Source organism: Sminthopsis crassicaudata, chromosome 2, assembly GCF_048593235.1.
Source record: "Sminthopsis crassicaudata isolate SCR6 chromosome 2, ASM4859323v1, whole genome shotgun sequence".
In the NCBI taxonomy this organism is placed as follows: Eukaryota; Metazoa; Chordata; class Mammalia; order Dasyuromorphia; family Dasyuridae; genus Sminthopsis; species Sminthopsis crassicaudata.
The window spans coordinates 632372526-632391327 of NC_133618.1; the positions used below are offsets into that span (position 1 = coordinate 632372526).

General features: G+C 42.1%; 1 protein-coding gene across 6 annotated transcripts in view; it reads left to right on the forward strand.

Annotated features, from left to right (window-relative positions):
* HMG20A (high mobility group 20A) overlaps positions 1-18330 on the forward strand; it is a 60213-nt gene extending 41883 nt beyond the window's left edge. For 5 of the 6 annotated variants that reach the window (XM_074296518.1, XM_074296517.1, XM_074296521.1 and 2 more), the window contains 6 exons: positions 1587-1719; positions 2514-2545; positions 10878-10953; positions 11460-11675; positions 12124-12266; positions 16013-18330. In XM_074296518.1, the coding sequence (XP_074152619.1) occupies positions 1587-1719; positions 2514-2545; positions 10878-10953; positions 11460-11675; positions 12124-12260 (594 nt within the window). In that variant the 3' untranslated portion in view covers positions 12261-12266; positions 16013-18330. The remainder of the gene's footprint in view (positions 1-1586; positions 1720-2513; positions 2546-10877; positions 10954-11459; positions 11676-12123; positions 12267-16012) is intronic. The other variant, XR_012487142.1, reaches the window with a different exon arrangement.
* The last annotated feature ends 472 nt before the right edge of the window (positions 18331-18802 follow it).

The following is an 18802-nucleotide window of genomic DNA, read 5'->3' on the forward strand; positions in this document are numbered from 1 at the left end:
CCTTGGCTTTGACTATTGCTTAAGAGAAGTAACTTTGGTGTCTTTTAGAAAGAGGCTAGAGACCAGTTTCTGCTGCTGTGGCAGGTGGGATAATTGCCAGTCACTCCAAACCTCTGTCTTCTTGGGGCACATTAGATCCCTGCTGTGCAAACTAAAACAGAGGTGCTTTCACTATGCTTCTGGATGGCTCTTCTCTGGGGCAAGCACTAACACTGCTTCCAAAGTGCTGAGTACCAAACATTGGTACTTGCCTTGCTGGACCAATCCAAATCAAATGTCTGTTTGGAGTGAGCTTTAGGAAGGATTAAAGAAACATTAGATTGGTACAGGATTGGAACGATGCTTTTGAGGAGACGAGATTACTAGAAGAATCTTTGCTTATACTTTTTAAAGTTCCCTAAAATAAACCTGTAACGGACCTTTTCTTTAAATTAACTTGAAAAATGTTATAAAGCTGAAAACAACTTGCAGTTTTTCTTTCTAAATTGCATTACTAAGTTAAAATGTAACATTCCATTAAACTACAATGCCATTTTTTACCAATAGTAATTACTTTTTTGAATTATAAAGTGGATTAAAAGTTGTTACATGTTTACCTACTCTATTTACTGTAGCAGATAGAAGTGGCTACTGTAAAAATTAAGTATCTTAAAATTGGTCTTTCAGGTTTGTATTGGATTAATCCAGAATAGGTATTATTCTAACATGGTTATTATGTTTTTGTTTTTTGTGGTGAGTTTTTTTTTTTCTTTTTCCTTTTTTGTTTGTTTTTGGCTATTGAGTAATAGATTTTACAGATGAGGAAACTGAGGCCTAGGGAAGCTAATGTCACTTTCCTAAGGTTACAGAGTAGAAAGAGGAGCTCAGACTGGCATCCAGGGCTTCCAACACAAGACCCACATTGTTCCTCAGTACCACATTGCCTCAAAAATAACCTGTTTGTTGAATTAAAAGGAAAAAAAGCAGTTGACCCAAATGTTCCAGTAAATCAATAGTTTTTGTGTAAATAATTAATGGGACAAAGGAAAAAAGAAAAAAATGTGTAAATGGAAGCAGACTCAAAGTGGTTTATTTAGGGGTCCTCAGAATGAGATCATTTTTTTTCTCCTCCTATCCTTCTATCCTCAGTGTTCCACTTCCATGGTCCTTAGAAAGCCAAATGGTATGAGGTCATCCTCTCAATGAATTGATGATACATAAACAAAACAATATTCTGTTTGTGCCCCAGTGACTGGCTAAGTGTTACCTTTACATCATTCATGTCCCCTGAGGCTTTGGATAGCCTGGACCTCAACCTGCCAGACCCAAAGAAATAATATATGCACTTGATTCTTGAATTTTGTGTGAAACTCTTCCTGAATCCATGCAGATTAAAAAGTCAGTCAGCAGCCTGAAAGCCAGTGTCTGTCTGTGTGTGTGTGTGTGTGTCTCTCTCTCTCTCTTTATGAAAACATCTAAAAGTTAAATGGCTGCGGCTCTGCTTTCAGTATTCAAGCTCCCTCTTTTCTTAATGCCTGTCCATGCCTCTTGTACATTGGGCATTTTGCATGAGCCTTCTCACAAATACTTGAATTTTCTTTTTGTAGCGTTACCTGGATGAAGCAGACCGAGATAAGGAACGTTACATGAAGGAGCTGGAACAGTATCAGAAGACGGAGGCCTACAAAGTCTTTAGTAGGAAAACTCAGGACCGACAAAAGGGCAAATCTCACCGGCAGGGTATGAAGGCCACATCCATTCTTGTTCTTTATGTCCTTGTGGGCCAAAGACTTCCCAGATTCCTCCCTAAAGTGATAACTTAACTGGCGTGGCTATCTCCTTATTTAACCTCCTCCCTTACATCCTAAATGTAACGGAAAGAAACTGCTTCAGGAATCCCTGTTGCCTCTCATAGCAACCTGAACTGTTGGGCTTGTGCTTGAAGGTCCACCATCCCATGCTGTCCTCTTTTCCTCTCACTGCAGTATATTCAGCCCCACAGAGCCCCCTATCCTACCTTCATCCTCCCCACTTCTCAAATATTCACGTCCCTCTCACCCCCACTGCCTGGCCAGCCTCAGGCCAGCAGCCCTGCTGTGTGGGCAAAGCCAGGGAGAGTATGTGGGCACGAGACCTAACCCCCAAGCCCTAGGAATTTGTCACTTAGTCATTGACCAGGATAGGTACTTAAGTCACAGAGACCCGGCACCCCTGTGAGTGAGGTGGTCCACAGGTTGTCTGGGAGTAGCGTCGGCTACACAAGCATCAGCAAAGTAAGGCTGTGGTTGTAGGGTTACCTACCTCTGTGTTATGCCATTCCCTTCCCCTTGGAAAGGTCACCTCTTCTCAGAGAGTGACTACTCTTCCTCTTCTTCTATTTCCCACCATGCCTGATAGTTGTAGAGCACACTTCCCAAAAGGCAGTGGTGGGCCAATTAGTCCTAATGTGGGGAGTGACCCTATGGGATTTGTTTGTCATCTGACAGCTTTGTGTTTGGATTTTTTACTTCAGCTGAATGTTTTCTTGTTTTCAGAAGGAGCTCGGCAGGCTTCTCACGATCATGAGGTAAAGAAGCGTCTGTCAAATCTTCTATCATAATTCTGTCTTTGGAGCATATTAAGGGTTTTTCTTTCAAGATAAATTCATTCAAAAAACATGCAGTAAGACCCTGTTGCATACAGAGGACTGTGCAGAAGCCTGAGGGATTGGAGGGAAATAAGATGTACAAAGGTGATTCTAAGACAGCATTTTGTGGGGCACATTAGAGATTTGTGAAGATAGGTGCTCCAGAGGCCTTGGAGAATAGTGATTCAGGATGGTGGGACCCAGAGAAGGCTTGGTAGAGGGAGAAGTTATTGATTGGGGTAGGTAGCTGAGGAGCTGAGAAGGGTAGGAAGCAACAGAAAGATATAAGGAACAAGTGATAGATGAACAAATGAAAGTCTAATTCATCTCCTACAACTTGACTTGTCTGGGTTGAGCTAATAAGGGGCCCTGTCTGGTCCTTCACAAGACTGAAACCTCCAACCACATTCCTTTAGCTGCTTGTCTTTTTACTACCAAAAGTGAAAAGTGATAGAAGGAAAGGGACATGATTGGAAACTGCTGGCTTGACCCTTTCTTTTCAACATTTGTTGCCTGATTCCAATTCCTTTTTTTAATAGTATTTTGTTTTTTCAAATACATGTAAAGGTTTTTCTCTCTTTCTCGTCCCCAAAACAGCAAGCAATGTGATAGAGGTTAAATATGCACAATCATTCTAAATGTATTTCTACATTTGCATGTTGTCCAAGAAAAATCAAACCAAAGTGGGAGGGAGGCAGAAGAAAGAGAAAACAAGCAAAAAGGTGAAAATACTTTGATCCATAGAGTCCATAGTTCTTTCTGCATATGATTGGCGTTTACTATCCCAAGTCTATTTGAATTGCACCATATTGTTGAAAAGACCCAAGTCTTTCTCAGTTGATCATCACATAATCTTGTTACTATATATAATGTTCTCTGTACAAATTCTGCTCACATCACTCAACTTCAGTTCGTGTAAGTTTTTCCAGGCTTTTCTAAAATTTGTTTGCTCATCATTTCTTATAGAATAATAATATTCCATTAGCTTCATATACCATTACTTATTCAATCATTCCCCAGCCGATGGACATTCACTCAGTTACCAGTTCCTTGCCACTCTACAAAGGCTTGCTACAAACATTTTTGCACATTGGGGTCCTTTTCATTTCTTATGATCTCTTTGGGATACAGACCCAATAGTGAGACTGATGGATCAAAGGATATGTACAGTTTTATAGCCTTTGTGCTTAGCTGAATCTGATTCTTTTAAAGATCTTCTGCATGGGAAGGCAGAAAACATCTAGTCCCTAATTAAAACAACAAAAATAATAACTGGGTACTCCTAGATCAACATATATGAGTAAGAAACAAAAGATCAAATGGGAGGGGAGGATCCATGAGATCATGTATATACCTTGAAAGGAATTGGAGAGAAATATTGAGAAGTCACAAAATAAATTAATTACAACAACTGTAAAGAATTTCAAAATTCATGTAGCTTAATGGTTCCCAACATTTTTGAGTCTGATGATCCATTTTTAAAGTAAAAACTTTAGGGAGACCCCTTGAAATCACTTGTGGCTTTTGCTTGTGACATTATTGACCACATTTGGGGAGCCTGTGATTGAGTCTGAGCACCTTGACAGGTCTGTGACCTATGTGTGTTAGTGCCCTTGTTTTTGTCTGCTACTCCATAATATCTGCAGTCAACATGTCACTCCCTTTGCTCCCTTCTGAGATTGGGTTCAAGAATTTCTGAAACAAAATGTTCATTGTCCTAAACTGTTACATTGGACCTCCCTTTGCATATGTGTTGGCTTCTGCAAGTGTTTTACCATGTCATTAAGTTGGTGGTGTTCACCATGTTTGGTTAAAGGCCTTTCTGGGGCAGACAGACTAAAAGGAATGAGGCATGAATTCTCAGTTGAAGAAATAACAGCTGATTACTTAATTTCATTCAGTAAACATTGATTAAACATCTCCTTTATGCAAGATGTGGTAACAGCATGGAATAATGAGGAGAGGTGTTGGGATGGAATGGGACCTGAGTTCAAATCCTATCTCTAACCCTTCCTGGCTGTGTAGTTCGGGCATGTTGCTTATTAGCTTCTATGTTTGCCTCTGTTATGCCAGTCAGTTTCTCAGGATCTGTCTAGCAAGTTGTAGCTACATTTTGATTTGTGTTGGTGATGGGAATTTCCTCATATTTGAGAACTCACAGGTCCATTAAGCATTCACATGGGGAAGGCACAGTGCTAAATGAGATTATACTATTCCTTCTCTCAAGAAATTTACTTATCAACTGGAAAAGAGGCAATATCTTAGATAAATTTAATACAAGTTTCAGTACAAATGGATAAAAGTAACACAAAGTCCTGTCAGACACTTCTTTAAACTTCCTTCCTACAAGAGATTTGAGTAGGCATGCAGGATCACATGTAATGTGTAGAAGAAAAGTTACAGTTTAACAGTTATAGGAAGAAGAAAGTGTGAGCTCCAGCCGGAACAAAAACAGGACAAGTCATATCATCAAAGGTTGGCTGCAGCCCAACCAGAAAGGTCCAGCCAGTGAGGAGGAAAATCTGGAGCACAAAGTGGAACCCACATTTAACTTTCCTGGCATGGACCTTTCACATCTCTCCTCTTGCCTCCTTTCCTCTGATACTGCCTTCTCCTTGGTGCATGAATGCCTTCTTCCTCTCATCCCCATGTGATTCCCTGTACTCAGCTTAGAGTCCTCATCCTAAAGTAGCATCCTCTTCATGATCAAGATAGGAAATTCTTTCTCTGGCACTTTAGCCGCTTCACTTCCTAACACTTTATTGCCTGCCATGTGCTCCACAACCCTGACAGCCTCCTGATCATTCCTTGCATGAAAAGCTCTCCCTCTCCCAGTTTGATGCCTTTTCATTGGCTGCCCCACCCATGTCTGCAATATTCTTTCTCCTCGATGCTGCCTCTTGGAGCTCCTCACCTAGCTTCAGGTTTCAGATACCTTATTTTCTGAAAGAACCCTTCTCCAATCCTTCTCAATGCTGACACCTCCATATGAGAATATTTCCAGTTTTATCATGTCTATGTATTGTAAGTGCATATTTATATGTTGTTTTCCCCATTAGATGAAGCTCCTTTGGAGCAAGCTGTCTTTTACCTCTCTTGGCATGCTTGCTACATAGTGGGATACTAAATAAATACTATTCAGGTGACTCAAAACCAAGAAGACCTGAGCAAATCTCTTCATCTCTTGGTGTTATGGACAGCTCATTGAGACATCTTAAGTTCTAGAGAAGGTGTCAACTTGTATCAGAAGAACTTTCTCCACTGTGGAGTTTCCTATACCCAAAAAATCAGTTTCCATCTCTGTTCTTCTGCTTGACTCCTGAGAATCCTGAGTCTTTTTACATATTTGTATCTAGTCCTTTGAAATACTTGCAAGTTAGCCTAAATGATTGTGAGGCCTTTTCCAACTCTAATATTCCAACTGCCAGAGTAGCACTTATTTTAGCTTTTCAGAATCTGAACAGAAGTAGAGCACAGATTTTTTTATATGGGAAAAAGTTTGTATATAAGTTTGATTTGAAATAATAGCCTATGTTTAACCAGTATGAAGTTTCTGATATAATTATGTTTCAGATACAATGGCTATTTCAGGTTTTTTCTTTTTTTAAAGTCAAGAAAATTTTTCTTGAGAGCAGTGGTGTACTTATAAAGTTGTATTTTTTAAAACTCAAGTCTGTATCAATGACCTTCAAAAGTTATGGAAAAATTATTCAAATTCACAGGTCTGTCTGTTCTTTAAAAACGATTCCCTCATATGTTTTGTGAGAATTGTAAATCCTGGTAACTATCACTATTTTATTCATCCTATGAATTTCATGTAAATGCAATTATATATAGCTTCTAATACTCTTAATTGTACATGATGAACTGCTATGAATTTTATTTTTATTTGGAGATTTCATGTTCTTCATATTTTAAATTTAATAATGTTGACGACCTTTACTGTTGACAAAGAATAATTTTGTAATTGCTTATTTTTCTCTCTTTTTGTTCTTTTTATTAACTTACATACCAATTTTTTGCTTTTCTGAGAACTTCAGTATCAAGAATACTTGATTCTCTGTATAGGCTTCCTGCTAATCACAACCTAAGAGAGCTGAACAGGAACCAGAAATAATGATTCTTGGTGAGCCTCTATCACCACATGGTTTGTTTTGATGGTCACTCCTAACATTAGTCTGTGCTTGACCTATAACAGTTGAAAAGGTGAAGGTTTGATTGAGTCATAGACTCAATCTTGGATTGAGCAATTTAGCCAAGAGAGAGGAAGTGACTTTCCAGAATCTCACAACTGTTAACAGCAGAACTTGGAGGAACAACCTAGTCTCCATATTTGTGATTCTGTTGAATTATTTAATTTCAGATTTGGAGGGACAGAGATTTAATCTAATCCATACATAAACAGGAATCCCTTCTACAAGATTTATAATAAATAATTAACCAGCCTTCTCATGAATTCTACTTGTGACCCTCAAAGGCAACCCATTTTGCTTTGGGACAGCCCTAATTCCTAGGAAGTTTTTTCCTTATATTAAGACAATATCTTTACCCTTCTGTGTAACTTGTGGTTGCTGCTAGTTCTGCCCTCCTGACCCAAGCAGAAAAAAATCTAAATTTTCTATCTGATGTTCCTTCAAATTCTAGAAGGCAGCTGTCATATTTCCTAACAACTCCATCCTCTTAATGAATCAACATATGGCTCTTCAGTCCTTCTATCATCCTAATATTCTTCTGCATACTTGTCAGGTTGTCATTGACCTTCATATAATGTGGCTTTTTGAACTGAATCTCCATGGCAGAGTTTAGTGGGACTAGCACTTCTCTCATTCAGGAACAATGCCTCTCTTTAATAGTTTGTATGATTCACCCAGTCTGGTAAGATAAAGGGTGCCTGAAAGGTACACTAGTGAGTTCACCCAGTCGTGAATCCATTCATTGTCATTTGGTGGGAGGATGGGGCCATTAAGAAGCTTGTTATGAAGCTCGATAATAGACCTTGGGTTCTTAAAGTGCCATCACTGAGGTGCAGACCAGAGAGACCGGTGTAGCGGAACCAAAGGAGCCTTTACCCAAGAGCCATGCTGCCCAGTGGTGGGCTGCACACTCTAGCTCGAGTATGCCTTTAAAGCATGCCTCATGGAAGTCTGGCCATGGGCTTTAGTGACAGCAAAGCATACAGCTCCCAAAGACCTTTGTTGTGTTCTCCTTCCACATGATTCAGGATGAAAACCTAAGGCCGGAGGTGTTCTGGCTGCTCTCAGATTAAATGCCAGCCTGGAAGACCCAGGAGTCCTATAGGGTTACTCCCTGAAAGTGTCATCTCCTGTGAAGGCCAACATAGAAACAATAATTTTTGTTTCTCCTTTAATTTATGAGAAATGACAAAATGACACTCAGCCTGAACAAATTAGGCCTTTTCAATGAAGAGGTAATCAGATCCGTATGATTTTAATCCCTGGAGCAATCCTAGAGCAGCTTAAGTACATCCAAGCCCCCAAGAGGATCCTCTCCATGCCGGGTAATGTACTCAGTAATGGAAGAGTGCTGATGGCTTTCATTACCGCTCTTCCGTTAAGTAGAATTTCTCTGTTGCCTTTTAGAGACTGAACAGTTTCACTTAATTGCTTTAATGTTTCTTATTTTGTACTTCAAGAATCTGGATCAAGGGACAGTATGAATACATCTGCGCCATAGTGTCCCCTGCCCTTGGATAGTTGTCACCCCATACCAGGCTTTTATCAGTGAGGAAAGCCAAGTACCTCCCTCCCTTACAGCTGTAACGCATATGCTCCAGACAAGGGGAAACAGGCCTGTCTTCCCTCTGAGAACTAGTATCCAGTGGTAACAGGGAGTACCTTCAGGAAAGAGACACCTAAAGCTATCTATGAGGACTAAGGTGGGACATTGACCCAGAAGGGGCATTCATAGAACAGGAAGAAATGGGTGTGACTGTTTGAGGCAAACTGCAGTGATGAGGTTTTCTGTCTTAACAGATGGCCACATCCTTGGTACTTTATAGTCCCATCTGATTCATATTTTAGAAACTGTGTACTTTGAGGGATTTTTTGTAGTGACTCACAGCCGAGTTTGGGCAGCAAGAAAGGCGAGGTTTGGAAGAGCCACCGGCACGTGGCCTCTGGCCTTCTCAGCATCATTCTCTATACCTTCACCAGTGCTTCAGCCAAAGGTGTTTAGTTAACTGAGGTTCAGGATACTCTGGATTAACATGGGCTCTTGGTGGTAAGAGTTGGGAACCAATTTTAGGAACGGTAACTTTATTTTTGAAAAATAGAGGATAATCTTAGCATCAATTAAATACATACGCATTGGCAGTTGACCTAGGAAAACAGTTCAAGTCCCATGCAGCCAGCTGTGTCATTTGGCCTGCTGCCAAAGGGCAGACCGTTCACCCTGACCAGCAGGGCGGGCATTCTGCTACTTTGATCCCCTCCTTTGCAGGCTCCTCTCTCCCCAGCTTTTCTACCAGGCATCATATCTCACTGGTGCTGAAGTGCATGACACTGTAGAAGTGAGGGGCACCAGTGCTTTAACTAGTGGGGTACTTTTTTCTGGCCTGTATGCTATGGAGGTTTCAGAGTCAGGCTGTTTCAGCACTCTGCTCTTCTCACTTTTTTAAAGCAATCTGTTGACTTCTTCTGGGGAGGGGAGGTATCAAAAAACAAAGTTTTCAAAGGACTTTTTCTTCATGAATATATGTGTGTATGTGAGTGTGTGTGTGTGTGTGTGTGTGTATTCTTAATGATTTGCACTTAAAATTCATTGCCTGAATCACCCCTAGAAGTCTTCCTAAACTATTTGCTTTAAAATTGCTCTCTAAGAAGTATTAGAAAGCATTGCTGGGATCTTTGATGAGTCCAGTTGGTTTATTAGGTTACCATCTTTGTTATTTCCTCATCTTTGGCTCTCTTGTTTTTAAAGACTATTTTAAATATCTCTCTACTCTTCACCTAAGCAGCCTCAGACAGTCCCCCAGCTTTAACCTCACCTCCTTTACAGATGGCTCCCAAACCTCCCTTTCAAGCTGCATCTACTACTTCTCTCCCCTGATCTTCCCTGCATTCCATCAGACTCATCTTGTATATTATTTAGCTTATTCTTTTTCTCCTAAACCTTCTCTTCTGATTTAACTGTTTCTGTCCATTCATTCTCCTCTCCTCATAATCAGTAGCCCAAACTGAACTACCTTCTGTCTCTTGACCAAGCCCAGGCTTTTTCTTTAATCCTGCGATTCTTTGTGCCTTAACTATTCTCCCCACCTTGATAAGTTCATGGCTGTTTTCTGAAGTCCAACTCAGTATCCCATGAAGCCTTTTCCTAATCCTCACATCTCCAATAGTCTTCTCTCCAGTAGTCTTCTTCACTAATCACCCTTTGGGGAGGAACCTCTTTAATGTCCATAACTATGAAATGTCTTATATTATAGCTCTTTCTATTGGTGTTTCAATTCCCCTATTGGATTACCAGCTTTTTGAGAACATGGACTACATTTGTCTTCTCCTTCTCTACCCTGTTAATGAGCACAATGCCTTGCCTATAAGGAATTGAGTTTAATAAGATTGAAATGTATTTCTTGCAAAGAGGTTGGAATGAAAACAAAAAGTGCCCAAAGTTAGATGGGAACGCTATGGGGGAGGGCACATTCTTAGAAGTCAATGGTTCTCTGTAAAGTACTGTGATTTGTAGCATAATAGGCAAATCCTATTTAATGTGCCTTTTTACTTTGTAGAATTAGAGTAGGTATTCAGCTCAGGGAGAGAAGGTTTTTACACAACCTTCAAAAGCAACTGAAAAGTCATGTTTAAATTCCCTTTTTTCTTAGTATCATCTCTTTTAGAACATTTCATTATTAATGTTGCAGAGCAAAAAGCTTAGAAATGGCTTCTATATTCTCACCTCTTTATTGGGGAAATACATATTCAGATTTGTCTTAAGGTTTATTATTTTATGGTTGAGCATCTTAGAGGACTGAATTTAAAGTATCCAAGCCATCATGTAAGTCCAATTCGGGTTTCTTTTTAAAAAACAAATCTTAATACCCTTCTATTATTGAGATCATTGTTTTGTCAGACTCAGTTTCCTCTCTTTGTGGCCCCAAGGCATTGGCTCTTCAGATGATCCCTGTTTCTGCTGTTGTTTTTTTAGGGAAGAGGTTGTTCACTCAGGACCATTTTGTTGGCAAACCTTTTTTATTTTACTTAGCTGTTGCTAAGAATTAACTGAATTTTATTCTTTCTCCATCTTTGATCCACAGAAGGAAGTAGATGTGAAAGAAAGGTCTGTTTTTGACATCCCTATATTCACAGAAGAATTCCTCAACCACAGTAAAGGTAATTGCTTTGGCTTCCTGGCACTTGATTCCTTGTTTCTGTGATTGGACAGATGGCCTGAATATATAGCAGGGAACTCCCCATGGCCCCATGGGGCCTCCAAAGCAGTGCTAGTAAGCAGCTTCTTCTCTGTCCCCCCCCCAACTTTTCCCTTTCAGGGGTGACAGATGAAAGCAAGGTTTGTGCTCTGAGAGATGTTTGAGTCTGAGACAAAGGGAATAATAAAACAAGCACCACAAAGTTTTGATGGACATTTAGCAGTAATTTTGTTCTCCTGCACAGTGATTCCCATTTCAGGAATTCAGATAACTATGACCCAGACTTCTATTCCATGGTCAAAATTATTTTCTAGATTTGCGCTTAATAACAACAGGGCTAATGAAATAAAGTCAACACATATTAATTCAAATCTGTTTTGTAAGAGTTAGGAAAGTCACCCCTGACTCCTCAAAGATTACACCTCCTCTCCTTCTCTTTTTCTGGGATTGTGTCCTGGGTGTCGTCAGCTCGAGAAGCAGAGTTGCGGCAGCTGCGTAAATCTAACATGGAGTTTGAAGAAAGGAACGCAGCTCTCCAGAAGCATGTGGAGAGTATGCGCACAGCTGTGGAGAAGCTGGAGGTGGATGTGCTCCAGGAGCGGAGCCGAAACACCATCCTGCAGCAGCACCTGGAGACTTTGCGACAGGCCCTGACCAGCAGCTTCGCAGGAGTGCCGCTACCTGGTGAGAACAACCTAGCCATTTCTGGGAGACACTGGGTATCACTGGTAAATTTTCCTTGGATTCTTAGTAGAGATCTGCCAAGAAAAAAGTGAGTGAAAGAAGGGAGAAAAGAAAAAAATTACCTTCAGCTCAGGCCTTGTAATTTTGAACTATATTCATCCATTAGTTCTTCCATAATTGTATCCCTTTTTCTGAACTTTGGGATCTACAAAGTATTCTGGGTTGGACACTGTGACTTCTGAGTTGGTCATTTCTTAGCATTATTTTGATTCAGGGATAATTGCTTATTTCTCAGCCCCTCTCCTGTGTTCTTCGGTCACATGGAGAGGCTCATGGTAATGCTGGCCACGTCAGAAGTACTTGCTGTTGTTGCCTTTACTTGAAATATGGAGGGAATTGGTGAGTTGCATTTTTTTCCCATCTTGCTCTCGTTTTCTCCCAACTTCAGGAAGTGGAGAGACCCCCACTGTGGATACAATTGACTCATACATGAACAGACTACACAGTATTATTCTAGCTAATCCCCAGGACAATGAAAACTTCATAGCCACGGTTCGAGAGGTTGTGAACAGGCTTGATCGCTAGTGACCGGTAAGTATTCTCTTGTAGCGTCAGCCCCACATTACCAAATGGAAATCTATTGGTAAGAGAAATGGACGCCCTGTGAGCAGTGCTCTCCAGAGAGAGGAAGCCACTGACTGGAGGGAGGGGTCAAAGCTGCTGCTTGCATTTTTTTTTTCATGAGGGTATAGTGTCCAGTCTGTAAGAAAACTTTGTTGCATCCATTGTCTGAACCTTTTTGTGCAGTTGGAATATGTTGATACTTTGGTTTTTAAAATGGAACCTCATCCCAGCTGAGGGGATTAGAGGGCTGGCTGGATGTCAGAAGGCCCAAGGGAGGCCTGCTACAAGGATCCCAGATCTGAGGATTAGTGGGATTGGATTTGAAGGTACTTGGCAAAATCCAGAAAGTCTGAGGTATTACTAATGCAGGGCAATGAGGTGGTGCAGTGGATAGAGTAGTGGGACTAGAGTCAGGAAGACCTGCGTTCAAATCCAGCCTCAGACATTTCTAGCCATGCGACCCTGGACAAGTCACTTCATCCTGTGTCCCTCAGTTTCCTCATATGTAAAATGAGCTGGAGAAGGAAATAGCAAACCATGCCAGGACCTCTGCCAAGAAAACCTCAATTGGGGTCACAAAAAATTGGACATGACTGAAATGACTGAACAATGACCAGGAGTAAAGCAGCACTAATGAGGACAGCTAAGAGCAGGATGGCAGCTACTTGAGCTCGTGAGCCCTCAGGTCAACTGTGGTAGGAAGAGCCATGGGCTGGAATCCCAGGACCTGAGAGTCTGGGTCTTGCTGCCCCTGCTGCTGTCACCCTCATGGCCTCAGGCCTCTAAACTGCTCATCATTTCTCTATAAGAACTCCTGCTAATGTAGGAGGAAGAAGCCTGCAAACAGCCTGCCTCCAATCCCAACTTGCCACCCCTGGGCCATAGGCAGACTCTTTATCTGCACCCCTCCCCAAGCATCCAGGCCTTTTTCCTTCTGTAAAACATGAAGCAGCTTCAGTGATCTGTAAGGTTCCTCTTGAATCTGTGCCTCTGTTTGACAGACAGCCCCAGAAGGGGCAATACTTTGCTCAGTCCCACAGATAATAAGTCCCAGACCACAGATTTGAACCCAGGACTTTTGATTCCATTTGAGGAAACCTTGAAATCAAGGTTCACCCACTTCCTAACAGCAGAGCAAGCTTTTAGCTTGTTCCCTTATTAATATGTTCCAGATCTCCAAATACAAGAATGGGAGAATCTTGGGATCCATCTACCCACTTGGGGAATGGAATTTATGGCCTCACATCATCCCCATCAACACTAGCTAGACCAAATCAGGAGTTATACTGAAGCTTCCAGTTTGGCTCTTTGAAACCAAGGTTTGAGTCTCTATTACTTTCTTACCAGGCCTGTAGTATGTTCCATTTGCACATCTTTGTGGTCCAGCAGGGCCTGCACCCTGAATAGCCTATACTCAAGAAAGTAAGAATCCCGGCTTCTATGTCTTAACAGGGCAGTGAGTGTGGGCCAAGACAAAGGTGGGCCTGTCTGCTTTTCTGGTCAGGCCTGTAGCAGTAACCACACTGGGCAGTAGTTCTCTGCCCTCAGCCAGGCTTTGATGGGGAAAAGGACCATTGTCCTTTCAGGAAGTAGCCAGATGGAACGGACTGTTCTTGGAAGAGATGGTCTGAGCTCCCCGCAGAACCAAGAAATGGCATTATCGCCGTTGCTTATGAAGGGAACAGCTTGTAAATCCAACCTCGGGGTTTTCAGGAGCTCATCATCCTTCTCATTTTCACACAGCATTTTCAATTAGCATACTTGTGAGCTTCAAGAGAGAGAGGTGGGAGATTCTGAAAAAGGCAATAATTGATAACGCAGGCTTTCCTTGTGTCCTGGTAGGGAAATGACTGTGGGGTGGAGAAGGGGACAGGGACTAGCAACTTTTGTTTTCATGATGTTGCCAGTGTAGTGATTACCCTAGAATATGTCATCTAGAAAACCCAAAGGAGCTTAATTTTGCAAAGTATTCCCCCAGCTCCAGCCTACAAATATTTGAGATAAAAATATGAACTGTTGGGTCACTATGGATTCTTAGCCTCTGGCCATTCAGAGATGACTAAGAATAGCTTGCTCTCCTCCTACTGAGAGCTCCACCCCCAAATCTGTCAGAGGAGACAATTACAGAGACTGTGATTAATTCTATCTTGGTCTCATTATACAAATATGTATGGACAACTAAGCCTGATGTCCCCAGCATCCATGGGGCAATTAATTACTCTGACACCAGCTTGGCAGAGGCTTCACCCACTGTTAGGAGCTTGTGAGTGAAGGGAAGTTAATGGTGTGGATGAGCAGGCGAAGGAGGAGAACACCAGAGCTTCAGAGATCTTAGCCTGAGGGAGTCCCCCACTTTGGCCCATAAGGCCCAGGGAGGAAAAGTGATGGGCAGCTAATGCCCCCCCCTTTGTCAGAGGCAGAGGCAAACAGATGCCCCAATCCCCTGGCATTTAAGTCTTTTCCCTTTGACCACATGAAAGGAAAGAGGGGGAACCCTTGGACCCCAGAGAAGTCTGGATCCTCAATCATAGAAGGTTAGAAGAGGTGCCATGGAGGTACAACATGGAGTTGTTGGGTTTTTTCTTCATTTTCTTTAGTACTAAGACTGCTTCAGACGGTGGACCTGGGAGAGATAGAAGGCTTCTCAAGGGCCCTCAGAGAGCTTGCAGGCTCCTAGGAGATGAGATGCCCACACAGACAACCCCACCGGGCAGTTTGTGTGGTCAAGCATTAGAGATATTGAACAACGAAGTGGCCTTTGGGAGTTGGTTACTAACAACAAGGGCTTTGGGGAGACCATGGCTTTTTAGATGGTAGTTTCATTGGTGTGTTTTCATAATTGCACAGGATAGACATTCCCCAGCTATCAGCCTGGCCCCTCACCTGTCTGTAGCACATTCTAGCCCCCTCACCTGTCTGTAACTCGTGAAGGTGGGGAAAAGAGCATGGATCTGGGCTTTAGGAAGCCCCAAGCTTGAATCCTTCAGACATAATATATGCAGTATGTAGGGAAAGGTCACAAGGGCCAACATCCACACCCAGGTCTCCTGCCTTCAAGCTAGTGCTCTTTCTCTCATGAGGCTCTGCCTTGCCTCGCCTAAGTAGTGTGCTGAAGGCAGTGGGCTTAGGAAGGGGAATCCTGCTGATGAGTCATTTTTAGGAACTTAGCCAGAATGATAAATTGCCTGATTTCAGACAAGTGGAATGGTTAAATATTTTGTTGCCCATTCAATACATGCCCATTGAGTAGTATATGTGATTTTATTTTTATTGTAGTGCATATTCATGTGAAGTTTTACCCAGTACTTATTTTAGAAATTTCTCTATATTCAGACATAAGGTACATTTATAGTTGGAGAAAATTGGAGTTGTGTAGACCACAGATTCCTTGGACTGAGATGCCATCCTAATTTTAGATCCCTGGCCCCAGTCCCTGTGGGCAGCTTTTCTGTCATCATAGGTGACCTCAGGCTGACCCTTCAGTGTCCCCACTGCCCTTGTGCAAAGGTAAGGTCACACCACACTTAGAAATACTTCCACAAATACCTTGACACAAGTTACCTTTGGCTTAGCCAGCCCTGGAGTCTAGTTCAGCCTTGCCCTTTCCTACTTACTTTCCCAGAAAAACAAGAAGCCAGCATTTTAGGCACACAGCCCTACTTCTTCCCGAGAGATGTTCACTCTTTTCCTGTTTTCCTTGGCTTTGTCCACAGGTGCTTTGGCTCCAAGACGTTCTGCAAGTGATTCTGCTTGTGAGGAATGAGAAGCCATGATGGAAACAGACTGCCTGGGGGTGGAAGGGATCTGTGCATGCATTCCAGCTCCCTCACCCCTGGAAAGCATTGGAGCACCTCGAGGTGTGTCTGGATGCCCTTTCCACTCGTTTTTCTGAGGTTCTGAGAGTGCCCCGGGACTCTCAGGGCCTCAGCTTCGTCTCATTTCAGTTTTTGTTGCAGAGAAAAGGCAAGATTCCTCCTGGGGCCACACGAAGGGGCTTTTCTTGGCCTGAGGGCCCCTCCTGTCACTTGTTTTAAGCTTCCATCACCATGGACAGTTCCCCCCCCCCCCCCCTTACCAGTCAGCAGTGCCCCATGAGAGCTTCTCCTCTTCCATGTTATCCTGCTGCAACGTGGAAGCTCTGTGTTCCTTCATCAGGGCCCTTTCTGTGTACTGACTGGAGTTGGTTGGTCACTTGTCCTGCTTCTGGCCCATATGAATCATGGTTTCCTGGGCTGCAATGCTCCAAGGTCAGCAGGACTTCTGTTCCTCTCTTTTTAGGGGAGCACTGTGAGCAATAGCAAGAAAGCACTCATCTTTCCTATTTGGCGCATTGAAAGTTGTCAGCAGTTGATCTTGCATGGAAAGTGAGAAGTTGCTGTTCCTTTCATTTGTGCTGATTCATGGACTCAGCTGGGAGACTTCTCATTTACAGAGAGAATCTCTCCTTATTCAGCATAGACTCTCATTCTGACAAATGTATGGAAAAGGTTCCCTGGCCTTTATCTTCCATCTGTAGCCTTTAGAAAAGCAAATTGAGACAGAAGGGGCAGTCTCTTGTTCTCTCCCCACCTTGATTTGTTTTTTAGCTGCAGGGGCAGCCAGATAAAGTTTTCCACCTGCTTACCTCAGTCACTCACGGAAGCACAAGCAGCCACTCTCCTACATGGCATTCAAGGAATCGGGCACTTGTCAAGAACTGCCGTGCGGTGCCCTTGGATCTCGGTGTTCCACTAGCTGGTCTTTCCAGTGTGTCCTTTACCTGTTGGTTTTTGATCTCTTGAGGAAAAAAAGAGATGCCCCCTCACCCCACCCCAGCACACACTCCCTTATATTTTTTATTTGTATGGCATTAAGATTCTTCATTGTGGCTTGAAAAAGACTACCACCAAGCAGCTTAGCCTTTGTGTTCTGTTGTCTGTTGTCTAAGGACCAACCTAGATTGCCATGGAGTGGTCCATGAGCCAGCCACTAATTGGTGAGTACTTTGAGTGAGGTAACTCCATTAAAGAATTATGTGGGAGCATTCTCACTGTTACCATTCACATAAGCCAGCCCTGCCGTGATAGAAAGCGGAAGTCCGTCATGGCCTAGTTTCATCAAGAAAATATTAACCAGCTTTTGAATTCTGTGACAAGTAACTAATTGCTTCTTTCCTTCCATCATCTGGCCCCTCCTCCCTATATCTTTGATCCCACTGTTGATGGCCTTGGTCCCATGCATGCCTCATGTTTATAAAGTATTAATAAGTAAGAGATTGTCTCCAGGGGGATGACAGACTTCATTAGAGCTTTGAGCTTTCAATCGGGTACTTGGTCTCCGCTCCTCTGGCCTCCAGGCAATATCCCTCTTGGGACCCCCACTCTCTTCTCTTCCTTTCCTCCCAGCTTTCATTGTTGTGAAACTTCCCTGGCAGTACTTTGTGACCCAGAACAACTGTAACTTCAGGGCAGAGTTGATCTTTGCCCCAACCATAGATAGGGTTTGGGCATGACAGTGACGTGAATCGTCTTCAGAATCAGTGATACCGAAATCTTACACATAGGGGTGCACACACATGCAGTTACACACCCAGCCAACTCTGAAGCTTCACTTGACTGGTTCATGTGGCCTGTCAGGTGCTTTGGAGCTCCATGAGGTGACGGCAGAGTTTGATCCCTGGTCCTGTCTCCCACTGATACAGACATAACTTCTTTTATTAGGGAAAAAATATTATTTTTGTCTTATTTTTTTCTTGTCATAATGAATTTTTACTTTCTCCATGTTAGACATTTTTCCCCATTGTTTAAAAAAAAAAAACAAAAAAAAAAAACTCCCGGGAGAGGCAGCTCTGGAGGGCAGAGAATCAAACAAAAGGTGTTTTCTGAAGTGGAGAGAAAAAGTCACATGTTGTCCCTGTGTCTGAAGTGGTTGAAATGCCAAGTTTTCCGTACAAGTGTCTTTGTAATTAAGCTTCTAGATTTTCTTTGTTTGATTCATTAGAAGTTGATGTACTTGCTTGACATTTGTTTCATTAAAACTTTTCAACAGTGAATACATTTTGATTCCATCTTAACTGCATTTTAATGAGTGAAATCCTACCAGTGTTGCCTTTTGTCTGAGACTTTGTCAACTCTACATTAATCGCATTCAAAATCAGTAACACTGTGGTTTTATCAAATCTTTATTCAAAGTATGTCTTAACGTGTTGGTGAATTGTGTTTTTAAATACATAATAATGACATGATAAGTTATAATTCATTTTAATGTAGTAGTAATATTCTGAAGTTAAGGTTGAAAAATGAATTCTGCTACTTGTAAAGTCAATTCCCATAATCAAAGTTCTTTTGAAACCTGAAGGAGAGAATGTTTCAGACACCTGTTTCCTTGAAAGTACCAAACTAAATGGACTATCTTTGAGTAATTGGTGGCAGCTTTCACATATATATTCTTAAAAGTCCTGAGAATAGAGACCTAGATGCTAATCATAGGTTCTTTTTTCCAGTATGCAGTATGTGGCCTTTTAT